The 15,807-nt window shown below is 35.3% G+C and overlaps 1 protein-coding gene across 1 annotated transcript; it reads left to right on the plus strand.

Annotated features, from left to right (window-relative positions):
* Positions 1 to 1,431: 1,431 nt before the first annotated feature.
* LOC593843 (paraplegin) lies at positions 1,432 to 13,190 on the plus strand. The gene is made up of 16 exons (XM_793302.5): positions 1,432 to 1,809; positions 2,595 to 2,715; positions 3,319 to 3,393; positions 4,186 to 4,337; positions 4,768 to 4,884; positions 5,502 to 5,612; positions 6,317 to 6,452; positions 7,077 to 7,225; positions 7,726 to 7,964; positions 8,518 to 8,647; positions 9,335 to 9,497; positions 10,275 to 10,585; positions 11,168 to 11,240; positions 11,808 to 11,968; positions 12,436 to 12,513; positions 12,923 to 13,190. The coding sequence occupies exons 1-16, from the start codon at positions 1,579 to 1,581 to the stop codon at positions 13,130 to 13,132; spliced, it is 2,457 nt and encodes an 818-aa protein (XP_798395.4). The 5' UTR covers positions 1,432 to 1,578; the 3' UTR covers positions 13,133 to 13,190.
* Positions 13,191 to 15,807: the final 2,617 nt, after the last annotated feature.

Here is a 15,807-nt window from a genome sequence, read left to right on the forward strand (position 1 = left end):
AATTGCATTTTACCCCGGTTCCCAACATAAAAAATCCTCTGTGTGCCCATGCCTTGAGCCATAATGCTTGGCCTAGTTGATAAGCATAGTAGAATACACATGCTCTAGCAGTCACGCAAAACACACATTGACAAATTATTATTTAATAAAATCTGAGAATGTATACTATTATCTAGATCTATTATTTTAAAATTATTTTAAAATAATTCCATAAATTGGGGTAAAACAAAATGAGCGACAGTGTATTTCAAGTTTTTCTTTGCCAAATATAAGGGATTTTTTTTTTTTTTTAATTAATTTTTTTTTTTTTATACTTTTTTCAAATTAAAAATGTTTTTATATATTCATGATCTCCTGATAATGCCTCAATGAAAGTATTATAGGAAGTATATGAAACACATCAATACTATTTCGGCCATTTATATCATAAACATTGTTGCGGTTGATCTAAAGGAAAGGGGATTAAAGCACGGTATGTCAATGGATTCATCAACAACAAAAAGAAGGGCCTATAATTATGGCGGGGAGGGGAGGGGTAGTGTAGAAAAGGGGCATTTTTTACTCTTATGAAAATGATAACTGTAATTATGCTTCAGCCACAGTGACTATTTCTGTGTTTCCAACAACAACAAATCTTCAATAAAAACATCTGTCCTTTTGTAAACTGATTGTCTTTTCTCAAACCATTCTTCTTTTGAAAATCATTTGTCTTTTTATAAACCCTTTGTCTTTTCGGAAGGCTTCCTTTTTCTTCCAAAATCTTGCTTATTTTGCCAATCATTTTGTCTTTGTCAAGCCTTTCATATGTATGCTTGCATTATATGTAGGCCTACCGTGTTACATTTTTGTTGAAATAATAGATTTATTTACAACGCATATACGTCTGTTGACGGGCTGTTGACAAACTATATTCGTCTTTTTACAAATCATTCACCTATTACAAATTAATTGGTCTAAAAATTGCAAATTTTTTTTCTTCATCTTTTGCTGCAATTTTTTTTTCTTCATCTTTATGAATGGTAAGGTGATATATGGGCCCTGTCTAACTGAGACTAATTGTGATTGATCCATTCGAATCAATCGCAAGTTCTCCAATCAGTCAATTCGCAATATCCCATCTACCTACTTCTTTTTCTTTGACGGGACCTTTATAGTAGATCTAACAATAGTTGTGTAATTGGGAGCATTAGGCTATAATTTTTGATTTTTTTTTTTTCTTCTTCAAGGATTTAAAGAATTAGAATATTATTTTTAATTAAATGATATATTATATCAGTAAAATTAGTCGGGGATTATTTAAAGAGAAAAACACTTTGTACCTTTTATATATCATTACGAAAATGATCAGTAACATATAGCGCGCAGCGCAAGTTGAGCGATGCGGCCTAGCCTGTGGATGACGTTCATGACGTCATAGATCATCCTAGCATCTTCAATCAAAGGCTTGCGAAACAAAATGTCAGCGCCCATGGAATTATGCAATTTCTTGTAACGATTGCTCTGTGTTCGTTTTGACAGTTTGTTTGATATTGTTGTAGATGGTTAAGATAAAAAAAATTACAGCCAATAGTCTAGAAAATGTATTCTATTCAAGGACTTTCACGGGCTTCGTTAAAAAGGACGATTTCTGGAGTAAATTCTGCTTTTTGTAGGACATACTGCCCATCGACTTCACAGAGTATCTCCACCCCGACTGGATCGGCAGAAAGCGCTGCTAGTGATGGCTACCAACGACGTACTCCGCGGCCGCAGCTGCAGACAACACTCGGACGTGGATCATTTCTACATTTTCACTCACGATGTCTTCAGGTTAATGCACAGCGTTTATATCAATGTTATCACTGATTATATTTTATAATTTTGTCATTATCATTATTCATGAAATTAGGAAACCACTAGTCCGTGACCATGGACCAGGCATTGCATTGATGGACATCCACTCTTCAATATGAATCATATAGATCTCTATGAAGATCAAAAGCTTCAGTCTCTCTATATCGTTGGTTGTTCCACTGAGACTACGTCTGGCTCCACTAGACCTCCGATTATATTGTATTGAGGAATGTCAACAAATGTCAGTTTTATTAAAGAAATGACCCATATCAGACGGTTATTTCTGTCTAAGATCTAGGCTAAATCATGTACTGTATGTAGCTAGGCCTAGGCGGTAATAAACTGAAGATATCATGCAAAGGAAAGACCAATTTAATGTGGAAATCAAGATTTTTAAGAAAATATGTACCTGGTCCAGACATAGTAGAGACGTATTAAAACGGGCATTTCCTTTAACAGAATCATATAGCATATTATTATCAAACATGAATAGTTGTGGGAAATAAACAAATAAATAATACATATGATGAATTTGTGACTCTTTTATTGTATTTGTAGTTACATCGAAGTTGTGACGACTTCAAATGCAATCTGCTGAGTTTAAACCTTGCACACAACCAATAAAATTAACCCATGGTTTAATTTCATTATCCTAAACTCTAGAATTAGTCTTGATTTGTTAAAAATGGATCTTAATAATCAAATTGGTCTTTTGGTAATATCTTAAAATTTCTAACATTTCTATTTATCTTTGATTACAGAATGCCTGGTCGAAAAAGAAATACCAGAGTATTGAGAAGGAAGTATGTGCCTTTGATAGTCTTCTTAAGAGGTCTGGATATCATGACAGGAGTGCATTATCCAGTCTCCTTGTATCCATGGGTAAGTTTGTGAGCTGAAATGAATGTAATGGAAAGACACTATTGACTGATTAAAATGGGGGGGGGGGGGGGGGTACACGACAGTGAAATAGACCATTTTAATTGCTAAGTATTGATATTTCCCATAATTGTACTTCAATAAATCCAATATAAAAGGGTTGAAGTTTATATTTAATGTTATTTTTTCTTATTACTAATGCCTTGACTGATTCAGGATAAATTATAACTTTCATGGGCATCTTTGATGAGTTTGTCCACTCTTCTTTTGAGAAATGCATGTTAATTGCAATTTGTGTACATGCCTGTGCATATACAATGAAAGCATAGGATGATTTTTCAGTTGCCGAAGACGGTTATTTTAATTTTCTATTTGAGAATGACCATCAAATTATAATCCACATCAATTTCTGGGAGTGTGACTGTGAAGTATAAATTTAAAGCATTGTCTGATTTTTTTAGTTGTTATAAAGTCATCTTTTATAAAGATTTATAGAAAAGTAATCAAAAGCATTAAAAGAACAGTTTGATAGGACGTCTTCTGAAAGAGAGAATTCAAATTCTTACAAAGTGGAATTTCTTGTGCTCATGTACTACTTTGCTACAGATAACATGAGGAGTTTTAGTACTTCAAGTGCAATGCAGCAACAGAGAGAGGATCAAGATCAGAAGGATGATGAAGGTGAGGTTTTCACAATTTTCAACAGCTTTGATAAAATTAAACGACCTATCCTTGACAAGCATGCAGATAGGTGGGAACGCATATTATATATATTGAAGAATAGACACATTGGCTTTCAAGAGTGTTTGAATCAAGTTATGCTTATTGCAGAAGCAAGAAACTTTAAAATGATGCGCATGATATGTGTTGGCAAGTACTAGTAACTTGAAAGCATGACATCCCACTAAACAGATGGTCTCAAACAAGCTATGGAATTTCCTTACAAGAGTTGGCCCAGATGTAAAGTAGAAAGAGAATTGAGGGAAAATTGCAGATAATTACTGAAAAAGATAATGATGGTTTTTGGACCTAAAGTGAGTTTGCCATTCTAAAAGTAAAACTTGTGAAGCTACCCTCACTTTATCCATGCGAGAAAAGAAAACAATATTTAGGGCTATTTTCTCTTTTTCCCAAAAAACTAGACTCTTTTCCCTCTACTAGTATTTGCTTATAAACATTGCAAAAAGGAAAAAATGGTCAAAAAAACATATGTTTAGGCTAAGGACTTGGAACAAAAGACAGATGAAAAATATATTTCAGAGTTGAAATAGTCCAATTTATATTTTCTATGCTGTTTAGTTTTCACTTTTTTTCCCCCGCTAGTTTTAATCTATTTTATTTTGACCAGGGAATGCATGTATACCTAAGCCCTACCGCCTTCCGTGTCTACCACTATGTTTTTTTAACACATAAATTTGTCTATGTCAGTTGGGCCAACTTTATGAACCTTTCTGATTCTTTGTGTTCTTGCAGATCCAAGTAAGAAGGCCGGTGATGGGGAGAATATCAGGATGTTGATTGTTGTGATGCTGATCCTAACTCTTCTTAACCTTCTCTCCAGAGGTGATGAGGCTCAGAACATTTCATGGCAGTCATTCGTCAATGATATGCTTGCTAAAGGAGAGGTAAGAGCTAGTCATGTGCCACCAATAATTATATCAATAAAAATGGAATCACTCTATTAAGAAGAGGTATTGGATCTGATAACATTGGTGCTGTAGGGAGAACAGAGCTCCCCGTAGACCTCATTCTGTCACTTTACTTCATCCCTGACTACTGTAATCCCAAACGTTTTTTTGTTGTTGGTCACATAAGATACACATATCTTATATTTGTGTTATCTTCTGTTTGAATGTTCTTTTAACGATTCCTTCAGTATTCTGTAACCTGCATGTTTTATAATGGAGAAAAAAATAAGAAAAAAAGAAGAAGAAAAAAAAAAAAAAAAAATTGTTTTTGTTTTTTGTTTGTTTGTTGTAACAAGTTTACTGGGTCCAAGCTTCTATTCAACATCATAGTAAAATATCATCTTTATATGTGTTTCTTTATCATCAGGTGAAGGATGTGTCAGTAACGTATTATGATACTGATGGCAGTGGAGAGAGCAAGAATCCTGAGTCTGATGTAGTCCATGTCTTCCTGCATGATGGTGCTATCGTCTTTGGTAGAGAGGTATGTGATTCCAAGTGATTGTTAAAGTAGTCGCCCGAAGAGAATTCACAACAACTGATAATTTTGGACAAATTATATGGATGGAAAGATTTTCTCTTGAAAAACACAAACAATCTGCTGAAAAATCATATAGATATCATGGAAAGGCGTAAAATGCAATTTTGTGGCTAGCTGTGTCTCGCATGAGACATCACAAATCTTGACGCTCTACAGAGGACTGCTGAAATAATCTGTCTCCCTTTGTCGTTCCACTATCTTTCTCTCACCCCCTTCTACCCCCCCCCTCTCTCTCTCTCTCTCTTTGTCTCTCTCTCTCTCTCTCTCTCTCTCTCTCTCAATATTCCTTTCTTTCTTTTTAGAAACTATAATAAAGGTTAACCTCTCTCAATTTGATTTACGATCACCTTGTGTATTTTCCTCTCCCTCTCTTCTATCTCTTTCTTACCCTTTTTTCAATCGTTCTCTTCATTCGTATTTGAATGTTTGAAAGTGTATGGTGAGGCTTATTGTGCTTCAGTGGGTTATTATACTTCTCTTGGTATACATTGTGTTGTATTGCTTATATCATTTGTTGAAAGGACCTCACTAGATGAGCCATCACTTTTTCTCAATCCTAGGTCGGAAGAGGACAGCCTAACCATTTCAGGATGCGTGTTGGCAACATTCAGAAGTTTGAGCAGAAACTAAGGGAGGTTGAGGAACAGCTTGGGATCGCACACAAAGACAGAGTAATTTAATATATAATTTATTTAAGGCTCATTTACATATGCTGCAACAAACAGCTGTGATTTATATTGACAGGTTTTTACAATGTGTACCAAATGAATGGCTAGAGGGCATGGAAAAAAGTTGTGTGCAACAAAAGTCTTATGCATACTCAATTTTCTGTATGTGATAAGATACACAAAATATGAAGCACAGTACACTTTTAAAAAAATCTTGTGATGAATTATGGCATTTTACCATGTGATATGTGAAGCAGGCTTCATAAGAGTTTTTTTTCTCACTTTATCAATTCAAAGTAATTTTCAAAATTACAGATTTAGAATATTAAGTTAGTATGTATCAATGATTTTTGAAGCAACCATTAGACCCATACAAACTGAGAGGCTTGTTTCATTTGCCATTGCTAACTCACTATTGTAAATGATCGCAAGATTTGACCAGGAAGATGACTAAACTTCAATATAGTAATAAACCGTCAAATCAGTCCACTGCCCTCTTGTGAATGATGTCTACTCATCAACCAACACAAAGAGTGAGAAATGGCAATGGCTCTGGGTTACCATATTTGACAAACAGCAGGAAAATATTCAATAACAAAAATGATTTTAATCTAGATTAAGAGACAAACAGGAAAATATGTTAGAAATGATATCTAAAAGAAAGCATGAGTTTTTATTTAATATTTCATTTTCCTTTTGTTTTGTAGATTCAGATCCGTTACCAGCATTCTAGCTCTGATGGAATGATGAGTATCCTGGGAACAGTCCTTGTTCTGGGTTTTCTCTTCTACATCATACGCTCAGCAATGAGAGGAGGAGGGATGAATGCTTTTACTCAGCTCAGTAAGTCCCGCTTTAATCTCAAGGAGTTATATTTTACATGATTATGCAAGAGAAACATTATCTCATATGCCTACCTAGGAAATTTCTGACAAATTAATTTAATTGTTTTATCTGTATTTCAGGAGTTTGAATGCTTCATTTCAAGAATATTCTAGTTGTGTTAAGATCGCCCATACACGTAGCTTGAAGTTCCATCAGAGTAGGCGCAATTATGTGTTACCCGAAGCCACTGGTACTCTAATTGTTTTAAAACCCAATACTTCAGGGGCGAGACTCACTTGTAGGCATTCTGTTATCCCTTTGATCTTTTTCGCACGACTTATTTAATTCAATCAGTTAATTATTCAAGTAAAACAGCTTGTATAAGTGAACATTATTGAATGATATTGTTCAGCCACTTTTGAAGAATTGTAAGCAAAACAATATTTGCCATTCTTATTTATGAACAATCCAATAATAGACAAACCTTTTGGAAGTGCATAATACCATTTTGATTTGCTATATACAAAGTTGGTTTATTATTATTATTATCATCTATTTTTTTTCTTCTGCCTCTACTCAAATGTAGTAAATAACAATATGTTATGACCTTTTGACCCAATCATGACCTTTCCTCCCTTCTAGCTAAGGCAAAGTTCACGGTTATAGAGGAAGGGGCTTCTAAGGGAGTGTCCTTCAAGGATGTAGCTGGCCTCAAGGAAGCCAAGGTAGAAGTCATGGAGTTTGTGGACTATCTAAAGAGACCAGAAAAGTTCATGGAGCTTGGTGCAAAGGTACAGTACTAGGTCAAAATCTTCGCAAATTAGGACATACAATTAAGGTTTGCTGAAGGATGATTCCATACATTTTTTCCACAATTTTTGTTATTACCACCCTGGAAAGTTACCTCTTGTGGAACCATGTTATTCAAATTACATCATCTCTTTGATCTCTTGAAGATGTGAATATGAATCGTATATTTAGCTAGGTGGTAAACTGAAGATAAAATGCAAATGTACCTGGTCCAGACATAGTAGAGACATATTAAAACAGGCACTTTCTTTAACAGAATCACATAGATCTAGCATATTATTATTAAACATGAGTAGTTCTTATGGATAATTATTTATATTGAATGTTACGTTAAACTAAACCAAACTAAATTGTTAATTTGTTAAACAAGAAAATTAAAATACTGTATATATGCCTTAAAGTTTTTAATTCTCATGAACCAAACACTTTATGAATCGGATGAATTTTTAACATCAGTGTATCATGTTTTTTCTTGTCCAAGGTCCCCAAAGGTGCCCTCCTCTTGGGCCCCCCTGGATGTGGAAAGACTCTCCTCGCCAAGGCAGTGGCTACTGAAGCCAATGTGCCCTTCCTAGCCATGGCTGGATCAGAGTTTGTGGAGATGATTGGGGGCTTGGGAGCTGCTAGAGTACGCAGCCTCTTCAAGGAGGCGCGTAACAGGGCCCCCTGCATCGTCTATATTGATGAGTTGGATGCTATCGGCAGGAAACGATCAGATTCGTAAGTGAGAGAAGCCAAGGAAAATCCTTGTCAGTTTCAAATCGTCTGCTGAGAGCCAGAAGGGTGTTAATGCCCTTCTGGCTCCAAGTGGGAGAAGTATTCTGTAAAAGCTCTTTAATGTCAAACAGTATCTTATTATTGGTTTGTGACTTATGTGACAGTGGGATTTTTGTACAAATAATTGATTCGAGCATGAATGGTTATGATAATGTGAATAGCCCAATGGTTGACTGGATTAGGTAACATTCTTTGATGGATAATGTTGACCTTTCTGCAGTATTAAAGAGAGATGGATTGCATACTGATAATTGACAATTATGCAATCAAATGATTATAACATTAGTTGTATCATATATACATGTACTATTGAAGCATGACAGCCCAGTCTCACGATATGCATTTTTAGATGAAATATCATGCCAGGTGGTTTCCCTTAAGTTCTGGCTGATTTTGGTTATGACTACAGCCTCTGAATCAAGAATATATGCAATTATTTGTTCCTGAGTGAAGAAGGTATTTCGTGACACAAATGTTTGTAATGTTCTATTTTCAGAGCTAATATGAACTCGTCTGGTGAGGAGGAACAGACCTTGAATCAGTTGCTGGTTGAGATGGATGGAATGGGAACTCAGAAAGATGTCATCATGCTTGCGTCTACTAACAGGGCTGATATATTAGATAAGGTGAGAAATAAGAGGGAGCTCAGAAAGTAATCCCCCAAACACTTGGTCACCTCATTGATGTTTAAGAGATTCAGAGAAAATTTTAATTTGGGGAATAAAATGCTGTAACTTCTTTTGATAGTCATTAGTAGGATATATGTTGTTTGCTTTTGTTGGTTGTTTATTCCCAATAAGAATGTGAGCTTATCATCCACATTGTATAAAGACATAAAAGAATTTTCACATGTATGCAGAGACCAAGGATAGGCCTACATAAGATGGAATGGGAAAGAGCTACCCTGACCAAAGTATAGCCTGCTTCCCAGACCAAGTTGAATGCAAGCACTATTTACAAGAAAATATTGATAGAAATTAATGAATGGTTTAAGTTGAAAAAGTTGAACTCGCAATTGTAATGACAAGTTGGTTGAAATTGAAAACTTCCAAATTGATAAAAAATGTACATGCACTATTAAATCAGGTTATACTACTAGAATGTGACAACAAAAATCAAATTATTTTGAAGTTGATTTATGTCAGTAAAACCTAAGTGAATATTTATTATACTGTACAGATTGTACATATTTCTTATTTTAAAAAGAAGAAGAATAAATTGGAAGGTGCATTAGACATTTGTAGGGATTTAGGTGACTTGGCAGTTTCAGTAGTTTTATGTTCTCAAATCTTTTGTGCATTGTCAAAATCAAGGCTCTACTGCGTGCCGGTCGATTTGATCGACACATCCTCATCGATATACCTACCATGATTGAGAGAAAGGAGATCTTTGAAGTCTATCTCAAGAAGCTCGTCCTCAAAGGGAAACCAGCAGATTATTCCACCAGGCTGGCGCAGCTTACACCAGGAATGAGTGGTGAGGAGTCGGACCCGAGTAGATTGTATGGCCACTTTGTTAGAATGCCCACATGAAGTAATAAAATCAAATTCTGTATATACATGTTTATTTTGTTAAAACCAAGTTTCTGCCCCCAACTTCTCTCCTTTCTGCTCTTTTCTCTTCACATTCTTGTATCATCCAATTCTCCCCTCCCATTGCCAATACATATATTTTCCTTATTTGAATCCTTTAGTATTGATAGTACAGCAAAAGTGGGATCATATTTAAAATTACTGTATGTGTTTACTTTATAGAATAAATTAACAGAAATATATAAGTGTAACTATGATTATCAAGGAGGTTTGATTTCGGACAGGTAACAAAATGTGTTCCATTATGATTAACCCTTTTCTTGTACTTGATATTATTAAAGCTGGGAAAAATTAGTAGATTGAATCTTGTCATCTGATATTTTGCCAGCTAAGTTTATAGCTTAAATACATGAGCTCATTGCATACTATGTTTGACATCTTCGTTTTCATTCTATATGGACAAGAAGAAGCTCTTATAAACTGATTAAATCTCTGTTTGTTGCTCGAGAAGATATTTTGCAATCTCAGTTTATAGCTTGAATACATGAATTCATTGCATACTATGATTGACAATTTGACATCTTAATTCTTATTCGATATGTACAAGAAGAAGCTCTTAGAATCTGCCTAAAGCACTGTTGGTTGCTCGAGAAGAGTCTTTCAGGCCCCCTCACAAACAGACTTAACAACTTTTTTCATGTATTTAACCCTGCCCCATCAGGAGCTGACATAGCCAACATGTGCAACGAAGCTGCCCTGCATGCAGCCAGGGAGGACCACAAGGCTGTTCACACTGAGAGCTTTGAATACGCTGTGGAGCGCATCCTAGCAGGTGCAGCAAAGGCTGAAAACGTGATGTCCAAGGAGGAACGTAACGTGGTGGCGTTCCATGAATCAGGACACGCCCTCGTTGGCTGGCTGTTGGAGCATACTGATGCTTTGTTGAAGGTCTCCATTGTACCAAGGGCCAGTGCTGCACTGGGGTTCGCACAGTATCTTCCCTCGGATCAGAAGCTCTACTCAAAAGAACAGGTACATTATGCAATCATATTCCCTCTTTCTGTACTGTGGTCAGCAAATTTTTTATGTTCGGACAAATAATATGTACTTTTTGTTTTTATCCGTTCGAAACAGAAATGGGTACATTAATTTGAAATTTGTCCCTATGATATTTCATACCCTATTTATGTACGAAACAGATATTTAGAACTCAATATTTGAAAATTTATTTACAAAAAATGTTTGTACCCAAGGGCTTCCAAGGAACTCCTGTTTAGTGCTTTTAGATTAAATTTGATATTAGAAAGTTATTGCTGTTATTTTGTTTAGTGGGAAGAATGTATCGGGTTCTCTCACAATGATATATGCATATTTTTCTGCTTGTTTGAAACCTTTGTTTTGCTCTGCACCGGTTTTCTGTCAACCTTGGCATGTATCAAAGAGTGTATACACCTGTTGATATCAAAATCTTAACGTTTAGCTGATGAGTTGGCCATGATTTGAGATACATGCAAATAGATAAGTCATGAAAGTATGAATTCCTCACACTTTTAAAAATGAAATACTTGATACTAGGGTGACAATCTGATACGATTTGTTTGATTTTTGTTTCAGTTGTTTGACAGGATGTGTATGGCATTAGGAGGTAGAGTAGCTGAGGCAATCATCTTCAACAAAGTTACTACAGGTAAATACTTCATTGTTTAATATAATATATGGTTTGCATTGACCCCCATATTCCAATGAATGCATCACATTGTTATGCCTCTGATACCATAGTGCAGGAATCATCATTAATTGCTGGCAAAGAGACAACAAGAACTCTTCAATTATTGTTGTAGTGATGTTTTAAGCATTGTAATTTCAATAACACTTTACAACAACTAGATGATTGTCATTATTGATCACAGGAATTGCAGTTTTTTTTTTTTTAGACTTTAAAGGCTTGGTGTTCAAACACAGACTTGAAATCAATCTACAGAAGATTCTTTGCGATATTAATTTAATCAAACTGTATCATTTCAAGTTTGGCATGTTATACCAATTTTAATACCATTTCTGAGTCTTATTCCTTGTTATTCTTTTCTTTTTATGTTATGTTTACTTCTTGTCTATCTCTTTCCTTCATCTCCTTTTTTCCAACTCATTTTCTTTTCATTTTTTACTCCCACCCATGATGTCCATGTTCTTTCTTTCTTGTTCCCTTCCTTCATCTTCACCCTTTGCTTCTTCTTTCCCTCCTTTGCTCGTCTAGGAGCCCAGGATGACCTGAACAGGGTCACCAAGTTGGCTTACTCTCAGATCAGATCTCTTGGAATGAATGATGAAATAGGACACCTATCATTCCCTGAGGGTAGCTCCAGTGAGCTAGGCAAGAGGCCTTATAGTCATAGGCTACAGCATACGATGGATGAGGTAAATACCATCAGACATGATTCAGAGACTATTTTAGTCCAAAGACGGTAGCGATGCTGCCCTTTCTGATGTAATTCTGGTTAGCTAGGCAAGAGACCTCACAACCTTAAAGCGTATCTGCACTAGTTTGGCCAGGAGGGATTAGACCTCCCTGCATGGTCACTGACAGGTGGTTATCTCATCAAATCAGCTCTCAATTAACATAAGAAAAAGGGGACCATGGGGGACCAACGGTCACCACTTAGGCATTGTTTGCTATACAGAGGGCGCAGCGCAAGTACAGTGGGGCTTTACTATTTGTTTAGTTATCATGTTTAAACAAAATCTAACTGCTAAATCTTTATAATTAGTTCTTAATTCAAACTGCATGAAAGTACATATTGTAAAATGTAAATTTAAAAAAGAATATTTAGTGTTTACAAAATATTTTTGAGACTGAATTTTCCCCCTCTTTTGTAATCTTACAGGAAGCTAGGAAGTTGGTTGCTACTGCATACAGGGCTACAGAATCTTTGCTAAATCAACATGTAGATACATTGAAATTGGTAAGACTATTTCATTTTATTTTATTTTGAAATAATTATATATATGTAACTGTATCGCCATTGAAGTGGCTGTTTTATTTTCTTTAATAAATCTACTAGAGCAACAAAAAACACAATAGGCACTGGTAGATTTTTACAGTTGTACATTATTGTGTTATTAAGAAACTTTTACGATAAAATAAATTTGACAAGTACACTTTAACCATTTGTATGCTTGACACGTCCAATTAAAAAGTCTGAGACCACATTAATTTCTACAGACCATTATTCAACTTATCAAACCTGAGCATCTAATTATCTGTTTAAAATGCTTGCCAAATTACAGTTTTTTATCCTGTTGCCGGAACATTCTAAATATAGTAATGAAATTTAAAAAAATTTAAATCTTTCTTTGATCATTTTATCTTAGTTGTCCAAAAATCTCCTTGAAAAGGAAGTTCTGAACTACACGGATGTTGAAGCCCTGATTGGACCGCCACCATTTGGAGAAAAGAAGATGATTTCCATTGATGACTTTGACATTATGAACTATAGTGATGATGAAATGGATGCTGAAAACATGGGGAAAAAAAAGGAACAAGAACAAAGATTGAAAGAACAAGAAGAGGAGGACAGATGAGTGATGTGTTTGGGATTTAATGGAACTGACATGAGTGCATGGTTCTCACATTAGAAGACTCTATCTCGATATAGTTTGTCCAGAACTTCAGAAAGCTAGTTCATATAAGTTTGCAGAGTCAGGTGTCATCATGAAGTCCATTGCATCTGTCTCTGTGGAATGAAACTATTGGATGTGAAATAATCATGTTGTAAGCAATGGAATCTGTGCATTAAGACTGTCCATGGAAATATACAAAGTGACATTCCTAGACAAGGGTCTAATTCTCTTTATATCCAGAGAGTCGGAATGACCGGCCTTTCTAGAAAGGTGGCCTTTCGGAATGGGTCCAATGATAATGTAATTTAGGTATCACAATAATCGGTCTTTCTGGAAGTTTGTATGATGTTTCACAATAGTTCAGTTGCTCTGCTGTCAATTTCCTACAATTATCAAATTCCTGATTTCAACCCAGAAACCAACATTGTACCATATCCAAACCCTAAACCTAACCTACAACCCAACTATAACCCTTATTCTAACCCTACATGTATATCTTTGACAAATTAAAGCCTGGAGCAAATGTGGGATCACAGTCTGGAAAGATGGTCTTTCTAAACAGGGGCGGTATTCTGAACATTGTTGTAAGTTTTGTGTTATCTTTTGTTGTATCTTCCAGAGATAACACAGCGCTAATATTGTTGTAAGTTAGTATTCTGAACATTGTTTTATCCCTGTGTTATCTCTTGAAGGACCGCCTCTATCTTATCTTTGACCATTGATGACACGCTAATTTTTATGGACCCTACCAATCAAAATCTATTTTAAATAAGCATGATATTAGGTCAACCAATAGGAATACTTTATGCCATATCTGAAGATGCGCCTAGCGCATACTAATCTTGGGTGTAATTAGTTATATGAGCACTTATTACGCGCGTCATCATTATGCGCTGTTGAATGTGGATCATGAAGACAAATCACGCTTTCACTATATTGGTTAAGATGAGAGCATTAAAATCGTCATATCGTAGCATGTAATATCATAGAAAGTTCTCATCTGTGATGTTTTCGGTCAACAAACAATCTTCCTCTAACTCGTCTATTGGCACGAAGTTGATTCTGGGCAAAAAATATTGCTGCCATTATATCACCACGAAAGATACAACAACCCCCTACCTGTTGTAAATATTGTTGTAAATACCATGCAAGATAAGATAAGATAAAAGATACAACAACTTTCAGAATACCAATTATCTCGACATATTATCTCCCGTGCGCATATGCAAATGAGGATTAAATGCCACTTTATTAATAATACGCACAATTACAAGCGCACCAAAGTATAAGCGCAGACGCGACCAATAAGATGAGAGAAAAGATACAACAAAAGATAACACAAAAGCTACAACAATATTCAGAGTACCAACTTTATCTTATCTTCAAAGATAAAACAATATTAGAGATAACACAGGGTTCAGAATACCGCCCCAGATATATCAATCTAAAGAGTCAGAATAATTGCTTTTCTAGATGGGTGACCGTTTCGTGGAATGATGGACATGAAAGCAGTTTGGTAGTTTGAAATTTCTCATTCTATATGTCTCTTTCTTTCTTTCTCTTATTTATCTTACTCCCTGTAATGTCATTTTCTCTTTGCCCTTTCTCTCTATCTTTCTTTCTGTGTCAGTTATTACATCTTCTTTTATATTTTTTTGCAACAAGGGGTGTATCCTTTTATGCAGATTAAAAATGTATGTATGATTTATGACACAGCATAAATAGGTGCTTTTGACAGGGAGAGAGAGTGAAAGTGATTAAGAATGGGTAAGAGCGAAACAAGATAAAAAGATGTGAACAAAATTGAGGTATTAGAGAGAAAGTGAGAGAGAGAGAGAGAGAGAGAGAGCAATCTGATAAAATTGCACGAAATAAATTCTAAGGTATCATAAGCTGCATGCTTTTGACTTACGACTTGGATGCATATTTTCCCTAGAGCAAGTCATTGTTTCATGTCATATGCACTTTGCTGTTCAAACAATTATTTGTTCATTAATGCCAATATGTTACTGTAAATATAATAAAATTGTGAAATATATGAAATTATATGAATTTGTGTTTTATCAATTTGTTTAAGAGTCTGTGTCCCTTTCTGCCAACAATGATCATGTTTTACAACATGTTTTACAACTGGAAGTATGTGATTGTTCTGCACATATCTTATCTCGAGTTTTATGAAAGTTCTCATATATGTATATTTTCTCTCGCTGCTCTGCTCCTTAAATTGTCAGAATGAAGGGGTCTGTGGTTTTAAGTCATAGGTGAAATAGATTATTTCACTTTACCGGTAGTCTATTAATTATTATATGTGAAATGTTAGTTATATTTCCAAAAATACATCGTTATCTAATATCTTACATGTATTTCATTTCTCAGACCTAAACTCTAGTAACTTACAAGAGAAAACAAAAAGAAGTTCCACTGACCGGTTATTGTACCTGCTTGAGGATAACCAAAAGAAAATACTAATTATTCTTTGACAAGTCATACTTGACACACAAAGAAACATATGAGCTAAAGGAGCTTCACTATCATCAGTGAGTGAAAGAGGGATGGAATAGAGGAGGAGAGAGAGAGAGGGGGGGGCGGTGGAGGGAGCTAGGTAGGGAGAGAGAGAGAGAGAGAGAGAACAGAAG

Source organism: Strongylocentrotus purpuratus, unplaced genomic scaffold, assembly GCF_000002235.5.
Source record: "Strongylocentrotus purpuratus isolate Spur 01 unplaced genomic scaffold, Spur_5.0 spur5_scaffold_8, whole genome shotgun sequence".
In the NCBI taxonomy this organism is placed as follows: Eukaryota; Metazoa; Echinodermata; class Echinoidea; order Camarodonta; family Strongylocentrotidae; genus Strongylocentrotus; species Strongylocentrotus purpuratus.